The 13,457-nt window shown below is 38.6% G+C and overlaps 1 protein-coding gene across 3 annotated transcripts in view; it reads right to left on the minus strand.

The window, feature by feature from the left end:
* Positions 1–13,457, minus strand: part of LGR4 (leucine rich repeat containing G protein-coupled receptor 4) — a 104,962-nt gene that overhangs the window by 17,137 nt on the left and 74,368 nt on the right. For all 3 annotated transcript variants that reach the window (XM_027979577.3, XM_060400030.1, XM_060400029.1), the window contains 4 exons: positions 11,129–11,200; positions 9,527–9,598; positions 1,706–1,921; positions 780–851 (listed from right to left, as the gene is read on the minus strand). In XM_027979577.3, coding sequence (XP_027835378.1) covers positions 780–851; positions 1,706–1,921; positions 9,527–9,598; positions 11,129–11,200 — 432 coding nt within the window. The remainder of the gene's footprint in view (positions 1–779; positions 852–1,705; positions 1,922–9,526; positions 9,599–11,128; positions 11,201–13,457) is intronic.

Below are 13,457 nucleotides of genomic sequence, written 5' to 3' on the forward strand. Positions count from 1 at the left end.
TTTAAGTCTTCTCATTGACTGGATAGTTAACCAAAAAGTCAATTAAACAAAATACTGATATTACAAACCCTAAACATTTCAATCAGGTGTTATTTACTTACCCATCTAACTGGAACATTCTCTGAATCATTCACTATACCACAATGGGAAATACTAAAAATCTCCTAACAAAGGCCACTAATAAAATCAAAACAACAAATATAAAGGTCCTAGTCTTGTTTACACACAGCTGCATCATGTCTTTTGCAGTTGAAACAGCCAGAATTCGCAAACGCTCTGACAACAGAAACAACAACAAAAGTATCCTAAGCAAAATGGAAACCGTCATTGCATTTACCAGATAAAATTCAAGACAGTATTCAAGCCCACTGTTAACAATTAGCAAGACAGCTGAGATCATGGAGAAAACAAAGAAACAAACCAGCTTTTCCAGAATCAATTTTATAAGGTTCCAAGTTCCGAAAGTGTCTATCATATATTATAATAGAACCAAAATTTCTGAAAAGGTATATAGCTTGGCAGACTCAGCTATTTTTACCATGTCCTTTTGAAAGAAATATCAAGCTCATTCTTGTGCAAGTTTTTAACCAGAAACCTAGATTAGCTTTCATGACTGTGTTAGCTGAAGGCAAGACTTTAGTCATACATTAAAACAAATTAATTATTATAGCAAATTAATAATGAGCTGAACTCAAGACCATTACTTTTTTCTGCAGTGAAATGCCCAATTGCACTATCAACATCCCAACTGTGATTATCCAAAATAGAAGTAAACTTACAAGGTCTCCAGGTTATCAAGTCCATCAAAACAGTGTTGACCCAGGCTTTTAATTTTATTGTTATGAAGATGCCTATGGAAAAAAGCATCAAAATGACTTTCGTGTGACCTAGTAGCAACTATTAATCATGTTTAGATGTCTAAATTGGTAGTGCTTAAAGGAATGGTGCAGCTAAACACTGCAACACTTGACTAATAGAAAACAAATAACACTGAGTAGGTATCTCTTGATAAACACGGTACAAACTCAGATTCACTGAACACAGGAGGCCAATGGAAAAGAAACATCACTCTAGTGGAGAAGGGTTACACACATGGAAGATTCTTGAGAAGTTACCCATATCCAAATTAAAGTTTTGATGCACTTTTAATTATATGAAGCAAAACTTTGATGAATTCTCCCATGAGGACGTGGGGGGAATGTCAGCTTCATAAGGGAGAACTGGTAACAGATTTTACAAAAAATGCCACTTAATTATGTTCAAGCTTTCGAAGATTAAAAACAACAGAGAATCACATATTCCTTGAATAGACAAGTTGGTAAAGAAACATGAAATATCACTGAAACTTGTTTTCTATGCACGTCTCCAAAAGAATCCTGCTTCTTTTATCACTGAATGCACTGCTGGGACACAAAAAGCCACACAAGGGTTTGCTGCATGACCCACTTTCTTCTCCTGATTACAAATGGCCATTTAACTTCGAGAGATTCAACTGTTATCATCAGCCATTCATTTTTAAATTATCCTGATCTGTATTTTTCAAAGTCAGCACATGTAATTTTGTAAAAAATAGGCAGCTCCTCCAAACACCAGCTCCCCAAGAACACAATTCAGTGAGGCTCTTTCAAAACAATTTTCCACCAGAACTTTGCTCCTGCCCCCAAATTAACACAAATATATGGTGTTGAAAGGGATGGATACTTACAGAACCACCAGGCTGGACAGGTTGGTAAAGGCAAAGTCAGGGATGCGGGAGATCTTGTTGAGTGCCAAGGTCAGCGCCTGCAGGGTGGGCAGATTGCTGAGCGGATGCACTGGCACCTCCGTCAAGCTGTTGTCATCCAGCCACAGATGCCGTAACTGAGTGAGTCCCTCAAAGCTGTCCTCAGGCACCGAGGTGATATGGTTGGCATCTAAACGCCTGACAGAAACAACAATCGCCTTCAGCAACAATTCTAGTGGAATGAGTCAAGCCAAGTCACACAGCTGCTCAGAGTTCCAAAAAAATAAGTTATAAAAATGACCATAGCCACAACGTCTTTGATTTCTTTCATTTTACTAGAAGTTCTTCCCAAATCTAATGTTTCTAAGACCAGCATGTGAAAGTCAGTTGTTTCCCCTCCTTCCTAACAAAGAGATGTGTAAAAATCTGAATTTTTGGCTAAGCATAATTGTATGGAAGAATGACATGTTTTTATGTATATATATAAAACATACATTTTATGTGCTGTCTTCTGGGCTGCAGTCCTCATTTTGCCCCAAATAAAACTTAAATTGCAATTCTCAAAAGAGAAAAAGAAAGGGACCATAAATCTCAAGCTTGAGTTTTATGTCACAGAATGCACTTATCAAAAATACAGAAAAACAACATGAAGAAACTAAGCTGAGCAAATAAACTACTTAATTTACAAATATAATATTTGATATTAAATTTAATTGCTATTCTGACTTGGTACCAAAGGGGAAAAAGTAAGAACATAATTAAAAATTTTTTTTTTCTACATCAACAAACCATTTCATTAGATTCTCAACAATCCTTATTACCACCAGGCAAGTTAAAAATATGTGTCACATACCACCAAAGCAACCCTCTCCTCTTCTCTTAGGTATAAGTACATTTGAAAAATTAGTTTGTCAAACAGATATTAAGAAAAGGGCCTACTATCCATAGAAAAAATTAAACAGTTCCTCTGATCAACGTGTTTGTGGCTTTTGAGTTACTTCGATTTTTCCCAAAGTTTTGGAACTAAGGACACTTTACTAATAGGATTACTCATTTTTAAAAGTTAAATCCCCATCTGAAAATCCGAGAAAACTAGTCCCAAATGTTAGTGTTGACACAATCAGGCATAATTGTTGGAATAATTGCTTTTAAACACAAAGATAAGCTAGTAATTAATATGTTGAGGAACTGCATGCCCTGGGCAAATCTCAATTTTCTTCACAAATCCCTTGTTGATATATCTTCACTACTTAAATCCATGTCTTAGAGACTTAGCCCTCTTGGTGAAAATTAGTGAACACACACACACATACACACACACACACACATACACAGACACGAAATGGGTACAAGGTCAAAATGGCAGCCTGTTTCTGAAGAAATCAGCTTTGGCAGCTTTCAAGTTCAGGAAGTTCTGACTTTAGAGTGGTTTTCATGCCTCCAGTTTCTCTAAGCTGCTCTAGCTTCGGATCCTGCCATAATTGTCCCTTCCTCTCCATGCAAGTGCTGAGCCCCTGCTCCCAACTAAGTGCCCCAGATCCAAATGCAGTCTCCTTCCCAAAGGGGCAGACTAGTCGAGGTCAAAGACCCCTGGTCCTGGTGAGGATCTGATGGAAGCCTCCTTTTTGGTAGTCAGGATAACTGGGGAGAGCTCCAGAAACTGAGCAGCTGCCTTAAGAATCCACTTAGAAACCGAGTTTTAGGCTTATTTATTCCTTGGAGTTTCTAGAACCTACCCTTGAGAAAAGACAGGCATCCTTTATGTAACAGACTGGTAATGTACTGGCTACAGAGTTGCTTAGCAGATCCGCTTTACTGAGTAGAGAGCAGTGTGTTCAAACACACACAGTAACACACACACACACACACACACACACTTCATAGACTCAAGGTACTTCTATTTAGGGAGAGAGAGATATAGTTTGGGTGGAGGGGAGTTAAGGACATTTATTTCACATTCAGACATCTGTACATTTTCTATAAATAAGGTGGAACTGAAATACAACCATACAATTAATCATATAATGTCACTAAATCATGCAATTAAATTCTCCTTGTAGCTAATTTGTCTGCAATTCATTCAACACATGTAAACTGAGCATCTTGTTAGGCACAAAAAACTAAAAATGGTGCACACCACATGCATGAGGAAGAGGGACCCACACTATAATTAACACACTGAAACATGATTGCAAACTGCTTACAAAGTGTTATGAAGTAAATAAACAGGGTACTGAGATAAGGATTAGCAGGGGCTGCAGGGGAGGCTAGCTTCTGAAAGCGTGTTGAATAGGAAAAGCATCTCTAAGAAGGTACCATAAACAGATCCAGAGCAAGGGGCCAAGGAAGGTGGGCAAGGAGTGTTCGAGGCAATGCAAACAGTGAGGGCAGAGACTCAGTAGCAGAAACCAGCTGGTGTGGTCCCAGCAACTCCCAGAAGGTTCTAGTGACTAGAACACAGCAGGAAGAGAGTGGAGGGACCAGGGAGACCCAGATGGGATGCAAATGGGGACCAGATGACGCAGACCCCTGGAGGCCAGGTGAGGAGTTTGGATTATATTTTAAGCACAGATTGAGATCCCTCCCCAGTTTCTCAGCATCATAATAGTTTAAAAGTGTAAACTGTTTATTTTGTAATAATGAGATAATATTCATTAACATTCACCAAAATAATGAGCAATGCTCCCCACACATACAACACTCCATTGGCATTAAGTCCTCTCTGTGTTAAGAAAATTAACCCTGTATTTCCTAAGAGTTCTCATCACAAAGAAAAAACATTTTTTTCTATTTCAAGTATCTATATGAGATGATGGATTTTCACTAAACTTACTGTGGTATTATTGGGTTGACCAAAAAGTTGACTCAGAGTTTTCCATAGGATGTATGTTAAGTCAAATCAATAGGCTGTACACCTTAAAATTATACAGCAATACAAAATTGCCATATGTCAATTATACCTCAATAAAACTGAAAGGAAAAAAGATGTGGCAAAACACTATAAGGAAAGTTGTCCAGGCCTTTTAAACAAAAGTCCAGTGTTATACACACCACTTGGGCTCCTGCCGAATTCTGTGCCCCACCTCACCAAAGAAAAGGGGTGGTCTTCACTGAGCAGGAGAACTAGGTGAGTTTTGAGCTAAGAACAGCAATGAAACTACCTCCTATGCAAAATAACTATAAACAATAAATGCACAGACACAATTTCCTCTGTTAAAAATTTCCCCAAATTATAAAGTCAGCCATAAGAAGTCAAAAGGAAGAACTTTGGGAAAATGGAAATCTTACATAAAAAGTTAATGAGAAAAAGGATTTGGGGTGACTCAAATGGTTAATCCTTATGCCTCAATTCATATGGGTGTTGGTGGCACACCCATAAATATAATGAGTTTGCACTTACACCAAGATCAACGTTTCTCAGAGAAATGGTCTTAGAAAAGTGTGCATTTGTACAAATGATCTATGCTATTAAAATTCATCATAATTAATAGACCAAAAAAAAGAAACAAAAACTAATTCTTTCAACAATGGCAGTAAAGAGCACTAGATATCTCACAAAGAGATTATGTGGCTTAAGTTATTTTACCATTTCAACTCCATTTGGCAAGAGATAACTATTACTTTATTTAAGTGCACTTCAATTGTTAAACAGTTCAAAATGTATTGACTGAATTCCCTTACTATTTTTCTCTTTAAAATGTGCTTCTATTCCCTATTCTCAAAAGCCTGTTTTATATTTTACTGAGACTCACATAGTTTTTTTTCTCTTGCCTTAAATGAAATGACAGTAACAATTCTATGTGTATTTTCTGATGAATGTCTATGCTACCATAAACACTTGTTCAGTATAATCAAAAGCTCCCCCCTTTTCTCTCTACTCCTCATTTACCCATAATATAAACATTAAAGTATTATATTGTTACCAGTTTAAAATATTTAAGAAATTTTGTTATGGTAGAAAACCTAGGAAATTTAGTCATTGAAATCCTCTAATAGTCAATATACGTGAGAAATTTTTTAAAATTCTAGTGGAACAAATTCTGACTTGTCATTTTAATATCCGACTCAGGCAATGCTTTAGACATTTTCATGGCTTCATGGAGGGTTGTTAGGTTAGCTTTTCATTAATATCTACAGTTCGCTTTCAGCTTTTACGGCCATCATCACCCACTTGAATCAAACCACTTCTGGTCAATTTCAAGCCCTAATGAACTTTGCTCCTTCTAAGCACTATTTCAAAACCATAAGGAAATCTTTCATGTAATTCAGGTCTGAAGATCAGATTTTCAAACTGACTCAAGTACTGATAAGACTGTTTTACACCAGGACAGAATTTCAATTGTATCTAACTTGACCACTACACCCACTATGCTAACAAACTTATGAACGTTTCCTTCTTAAATAAAACAGCCCTGACATATAGCTCCTTGTATTTCTGATATGCATTTAAAAAAAAAAAAAAGCCCCAGTGCCTTTATTAAAAAAAAAAATAGTTTAACTCCTCTCCATACCCCAACCTCCCATCCCAATTTTGGACATAATTTATGCAACACACTTAGTGGTGATGAGCACAGTATCCTTGATTTAAAACACTACTTTAGAGGGAAAAACCTACAATTTCTGTGAAAAATACTTTAAACCATCTAAATTGCCATAAATGCCATGTGTATTTTAATGCACTAAAGGATGACAAATCCGAAAAAAAAAAAAAATCTACTTGTGTATTTTCTTGGTAATTTTTCTAACGTTCAAAGATTTTAGCCTTTCCTTTCTCAGCCTTCCAGCTAGACAAAAGGATTGAATATTTCGATCATTAAGTCTTGGGAAATAAGAACAATTCTGTATGAAGGTTCTGAAGGAAAACAAATTCTGAAGAAGCAAAAGAAAATGAGAACTATTTAAAATGTCTAATGAATTCAGATCCAAGGGAGGTGAGATGGCTCTCTCTGTGTACTTCTGTCTGAGGTTAGAAATGGTGTGGAGGCAGTGAAACCACGTTCTTTAAAGGAACTCACTCCAATCTGTTCACCAAAAGAATCTGTTCAGAATCCTATTCAATTAGTTATGACAAATTCTTATATTCCATAACTTGGCATTTGGGTGAAATGAGCTACTTAACAAATTTCTACCTTAAATAAATTTATATTGAAACCAGAACTTAAATGGTCAGTACCCCAGATACCTTTTTATGATATTAGATATATTTTAAAGTTTGGCCTTTATAGCATATTCTATGCTTTATTAGTATATTTTTTCATTTTCACATTCACTGCCCATTAATTATCAAAATATCTAAAGTCAAAGGTAATCTATAATTTATAATTTCCAGTGATATGCTTTTGGTTCAGTTAAAAATTATTTTATATTAGCCAGTGGAGGGGACGAGCCGGTCAATCATTTTTACCTAAGTCTTCCCTAGCTCACTTGCATTTCTACAATGCTTAAATTCACAGTTCTTTCAAAGGGCAATTTAAAAACCGATGGGATAGATTAGTATACAGATACGTGATGTGGTGACAACCTAATTATATAGCCCAGAACACCTAAGTTTTTCTTCAGTTTTTCCTTTAGTGATTCTCAGAACTTCTGTAAACACAAGGATGATAAGAGTAAATTTTTTTAAATACAGCTTCTGGGACTCTACCTTTAGAGACACAATATCGTGACTCCTGGGATAGGGCCTAAGAATCTGTATTCCAGCTATATCCCCTCTAGTGATTTTGCTGTGGGTGGTCCAAGGGCCACACTTCAAGAAACTAGGCCTTAGTCCCGCTGTATTTAGTATTAAGACATGAACAGAAGCCATGTAAATTTGTGTTCATTACTGTAGTAGCATAAGAAACAATGAAATTGCCTGTTATAAAGAATACTTTTTCATTACTTTCAGACAATTCCTTCACCTAGGTAGGCAAGTTGGGTAATCTAGCAATCAAAAGAACAGATGAAATAGTCATCACCATTATTACTATTAATAGATTCTACAAATGTTTATTGAGCAACTTACTACAGGTCATATATTGTTGAAGTGCTTTTCACGAACGAAAGTACATGATAGGTAATAAGCCAACGACTCACAGAGAATTTTAAATAACCTGCCCAACATCACACAGCTAACAAGCGGCAAGACAGGCCTGTTCCAGAATTCTAATTAATCTGAACTTATCTGAATTCCTTTTGAGAGCAATATAAATATTCTGACAGATAAATAAGTGAAAGGCTTCTCTTAATCTTGGGAAAAGATTACAATAACCACATGCTTCAGTTCAATGCTCCTTAATCTCTTCTAAAAATCTAGTCCCTGAAGACAGAGAAACTAGATCTTTTAAGTCAGGGATGGGGAGACTGGATGCTAGTCCACGACATGCATTCTGGTTATGAATAAATATTTGTCTATTTAACATAAAGATGGTTGTTTCTTTAGACTCTTCTGTGGGTTTGCACAGCTCCAGCGATACTACTGCTGCTTACCTGATCCCCCACTCTAGGGAGAAGTGGGGTGTGTGCATACCCAAACCACAGAGGCAATGACACCCGTTCTCCAGGTTCATACACACACACATACATTTATATGTGGAAGAATGCAAACTAGAATAAAGTTAAGTGCTACATGAAAAAGCTTTTGAAAATAGTGGCTGCTGCTGCTGCTAAGTTGCTTCAGTCGTGTCCGACTGTGCGCGACCCCATAGACGGCAGCCCACCAGGCTCCCCTGTCCCTGGGATTCTCCAGGCAAGAACACTGGGGTGGGTTGCCATTTCCTTCTCCAGTACATGAAAATGAAAAGTGAAAGTGAAGTCACTCAGTTGTGTCGGACTTTTCGCGACCCCTAGACTGCAGCCCACCAGGCTCCTCTGTCCATGGGATTTACATGGTTAAAACCAAGAGCTGAAATCTTTTTTTTAATTGAAGTATGACTGATTTACAATGTTGTGCTACTTTCTGGTATACAAAAAGGTGATTCAGTTATATATACGTATATTTCATATTCATATATATTTCATATATTTTTCCACTGGGCTTCACAGGTGGTGCTAGTGGTAAAGAACCCATCAGCCAGTGCAGGAAGTGTAAGAGGTGCGGGTTAGTTCAGTTCAGTGCTTCTCAATCTTTTCTAAAATCTAGTCCCTGGGTCAGGAAGATCCCCTGGAGGAGGAAATGGCAACCCACTCCAGTATTTTCTTGCCTGGAAAATTCCCTGGATAGAGGAGCCTGGTGGACTACGGTCCATAGGGTTGCAAAGAGCTGGACACTACTGAAGCAACTTCAGTATGCACAGCTTATTATAGCACATTGAATATAATTCCCTATGCTATACAGCAGGACCTTGTTGGTGAAAGCTGAAATCTTGAATATTCCACATCAAGCCAACTTTGCCTCGGAAAAAAAAAAAACAAACAAGAAGACAGCACAGGCAATTAAACTGCCATCCCTTACACATGTTCAATATCCACAGATAAAGATCTATAATCACTGTGCTCTGATGCTCATTAGCACCCAGAACAAATCTCTGTGGCTGTTTCTTGAGTGTCGTGGCACAAGACTCTAGGACTTTGGTGCACACGCAACTCTGACTCCAAAGAGAGTATAATCCCCTGCCACATGCAACCTTGTAGCTTTCTCCCAGCCTTGGAGATGATAGGATATTTCAAAGGACACTTCAGTAACAGCAACCAGTCATTCCCATTTTTATCCCAAATAAGAGGGTTCATCTTTCCTTTCTCTAGGATTCCAGTTCTGTACATATTTAGAAGCCTGAGTGGTCTCCTAACGATGCAAGGATGCAGAAAACCTAACAGTTTACTTACAAAGACTGCAAAGAGCTCAGTCCTCGAATGGCTTCACTGGGTACTGTTTTCAACTGGTTGTTCTGGAGGGTTCTGGAAGGAAAACTTGGGTTAGTGAATAAGAAACAATTGTGACCATTTTTTCTCAGAAGAATTTAAAACCATTTCTTTAAAAACAAAAACTTTCTAATAGAAAGAAAGGGGGAGGAGTCAAGGTAAAACGCATCCAAGATAAGAAAATTACCAAAGAGTAAGAGGCGTTTGTCATTAAAGCCAGAAATACAGTAGGCTGATTTCCCAAGCCATCTCCTAACACAGACCTGCTGGATCATCTGGGACTGTTTTGTCACTCTTTCTCAGAAATTAAGACACCCTAATTAATATTCATCACTGAGGTACCATGAGTGTTAACTGAGACACATAACAGATTAAAACTGGGAGGTAAGGACTTTCCTGGAGGCTCAGTGGTAAAGAATCCAGCTGCAATGCAGGAGAAGTGGGTTTGGGTCAGGGAGATCCCCTGGAGAAGGAAATAGCAACCCACTCTAGTATTCTTGCTTGGGAAACCATGGACAGAGGAGCCTGGTGGGCTACAGTTCACAGGGCTGCAAAAGAGCTGGACAGGACTGAGTGACTAAACAACAACAGGGCAAGCAAATCCACTGAAATCCCTAACGCCTAGAGTAAAGCATTATTCTAGAAAAAAGCATCTGGAATAAAGCAAAGTCCAGAAACACCCAACACTAGGTAACGACAATCCTGCCAAGAGGACAGCAGATTCTGAACTCTCATGAACAGTGGCCATGTCCTCAGTGAATACAGGGCTGAGGTAGAAATAAAGCTTTGATTATCTAATTATCGCCAACCTGGAGAATGGAGGTATAGATCAGTAGTGAAAATGAAGTCTTTACTATTTTTGCCTAATGCCCTTCCTGGTCACATTTATCAAATGACTACCTGATTAGAATCACCACCACAGAAAGGAATGGAAAAAGGCCCACCTAACTCACTGAACCAGAGAGGCTGAGTGACTTACAGATGCTTACCCAGAGGGGTAGCGGCAAAGTGGGGCTGGTGGTCAGTTCACCTGCTCTCCAATCTGCCAACCTCCAAGCTCCTGCTCCCTGCCAGGAATTTATTTCCTGATCCCTCAGAGGCTATGTAAATCATAGGCACCTCAATTCTCTTTAGCTTTAAAATGATTTTTACCATTTGGAGCTCTTGTAAGCCTTTTTGCCTTTAGGGTCAGCAAATTCAAAATTCTTATAGCTATTAACATAATAAGAGTAGAAACAATGGGGGTGGGTGGAGAGAAGCTGAAACAAAGCTTGCCAGTGAAGCTTAAATATGATTTTGATTCAGTGCTTTCGCTACACATAAAGCCTAACATTCAACTGTAATGCGCTGGAGGTCAGAATACCTATTATTTAGACGTTAACTTTTGTTATCTAGACCCAAGTTTGCCTAAATCACCCTCTAGCCTCCCACACTACCCATTGGCTTCTCCTTAAATCTTTTAATCCTGAACCTAAAGAAACTGTGCTTAACCTAGCTCCAAGCATGTTGACTACGCAGAAAGAAAATACACAGCCAGCTGTGAAACTCTAAAATTGCATTACTTACAGAACTTTGAGTTCTTTCAACCCCGACAAGGCCTTTGGGTGGATAAAAGAAAGGTCGTTGCCAGCCAATCGTCTAGTGAAAAAAAAAAAGTAGCAAGAGAAAAATAGTAACTCAGATTCTTAAAATTCAGAACTCACAATAACCCAGTCTGCTACTGAAGTTCTACATTAAACATCTTTCAAACCTAACTGACATTAAACATGGACTTAAACCTTTGCTAAAGCGATCCCAAGGTTCTTCCACTCTAGAATTTTTTTTTTTTTAACTCCAATACAATAATTTAAACAGAATTTAAACAGAATTTTTATTCTGGTGAGGTCAAGCAAGCCAAAACACATTAGACCAAATTAAGTTTGCTATTCATGGTCACTCTCTGCAGCTTGCAGTGCCTCACAAACACAGAGCCCTGGTATACAGCAGACAGGAGCTTTATACCGATCAGAGCAAGGAGGAAAGAATGCCTTCGGGAGGCATCCTGTTACTTCTCCATAACCTAGGGCAGTATATTCCATGCAAAAGAGAAGCAAAAAGTGAAAGTCACTCTAAGCATAACTTCCCAAACTAAAAGCATATCTAAAAAAACAAATAAATTTTTTCCTAAGGAAATTTCAAAGTGACAAATTTAACTGTGAGTTAAGAGTGAAGTAACAAAAGGCTAAGAATTCCTTGGGTCCTTTGGTAAGAAAGGCACACACAATTCAGAATGAGCCCCACAATTCAGACTGAGCCCCACTTTTTCCACCATATTCCCAGACACTCAGACATGGGAGGAAAAGTTGGATAGAAAACCTCAGGGAAAAGCAAAAAGCAGGACAGCAACTCATATGAGTAACTTATAAACAGATGAACTGGAGGCAGATTTAAGTACAGTTGACCCTTGAAAAACAGCAGGTTTGAACTGCATGGGTCCCATGCATTTCTTTTCCAATAGTACATACTACTGTACCACACAGCCCATGGTTGGTAGAATCCTTGGATGTTGAGGAACCTTGGATAAAGGATGGGAGTGACTGTAAATTATCAGTGGATTTACTCATGCTGTTCAAGGGTCAGCTGTATTGACTTAAAAATGATAGTTATGTACCCAGTTGATTAAACATAGGACTTTTCCAATTTCCTGGTTCCCTCAGGGGGACTTTCCCAAGCAATGAGATTTACATGTATGATTTTTTTTTTTTAATGCTCTCTCCCCTTCACATCTTGGGATCACAGTCATCAAGTCATATTATTTCCTCCTTGACGGGGTCTATTTCTATTATCTTTTCTCTTCCTTCTGTAAACACAGTGCCCTCCCCTCCCCATCCCCAACCCCCAAGCCTTGGTCAGCAATTCATTCACTGATTAACAAATGAGTGCCTACTCAGCCCCAGGGAGAAGACATCCTCTTCTTAGACTTCAGGTTCCCCTCTTTTTAATCTGTTCTTAGACACCCTGATTCTAGGACATAAAGATGGCTCCTTTACCCTTCGTAAACTTGAAGTCACAGAGATGTGAAACTATTTTTTAGATGCAATATTCTTTCTTGGAAGTTTTCATCCCAGTTAAAATACAAATAGCCCTGGAAAGGATAACACTTGATCATTTCTTAGTGTTAACACAGTAATTGGCATGGAAGATGTGTGGGTGCTGGGGGCAGTGGGAAAGTGAAAGAGGACTCAGAAACCCAAAGAGTGAGTGTGTAGAATTATTTCTTCAATTGCAAGGACAATCATGCCAGGTTCCCAGGCAGTGCTACAGTTTTAACACAAGGTTCATGCTCCTAAACTAAATCCTCCCCAGGAAGCTGTATCCTCCTGCACAGTTTCTCACAAGACACCCTAGCACCTAGGCTCTAAACTGCATGTCAGTCAAGGGTATTCCTCAATCCAGGCTCACAACAGTTCACTGCAGATCATCAGCCTCATGGCCTTTCACCTCTCAGGTTTCACCATATGGAAAAGAAAAGAAGGGACTGGCGAAGATGGTGTTAAGATTTTTCAATGCTTGTATTTAAAACTATTCCTGGAGACTTCCCTCGTGGTCCAGTGGTTGAGAATCTGCCTTCCAATGCAGGGGACATAGGTTCGATCCCTGGTTGGAAAACTAAGATCCCACATGCCACAGCTAAGATCTGAAGCAGCCAAATCAATATTAAAAAAAAATAAAACTATCCCTCCCCAGCATGTGGTCTGAACTAGCCAGCTTCACCACTGTATCTTTAAATGCCTCACCTCATGACCTAACCTTCACTTCTTAAATTCCTGACTCCAGTGTGAGTGGTGCTGAGTTGTTCAGTTGAGTCCGTCTCTTTGCGACCCCATGGACTGTAGCCCTTTGGGCTCTTCTGTCC

This window comes from Ovis aries, chromosome 15, assembly GCF_016772045.2.
Source record: "Ovis aries strain OAR_USU_Benz2616 breed Rambouillet chromosome 15, ARS-UI_Ramb_v3.0, whole genome shotgun sequence".
Lineage (NCBI taxonomy): Eukaryota > Metazoa > Chordata > Mammalia > Artiodactyla > Bovidae > Ovis > Ovis aries.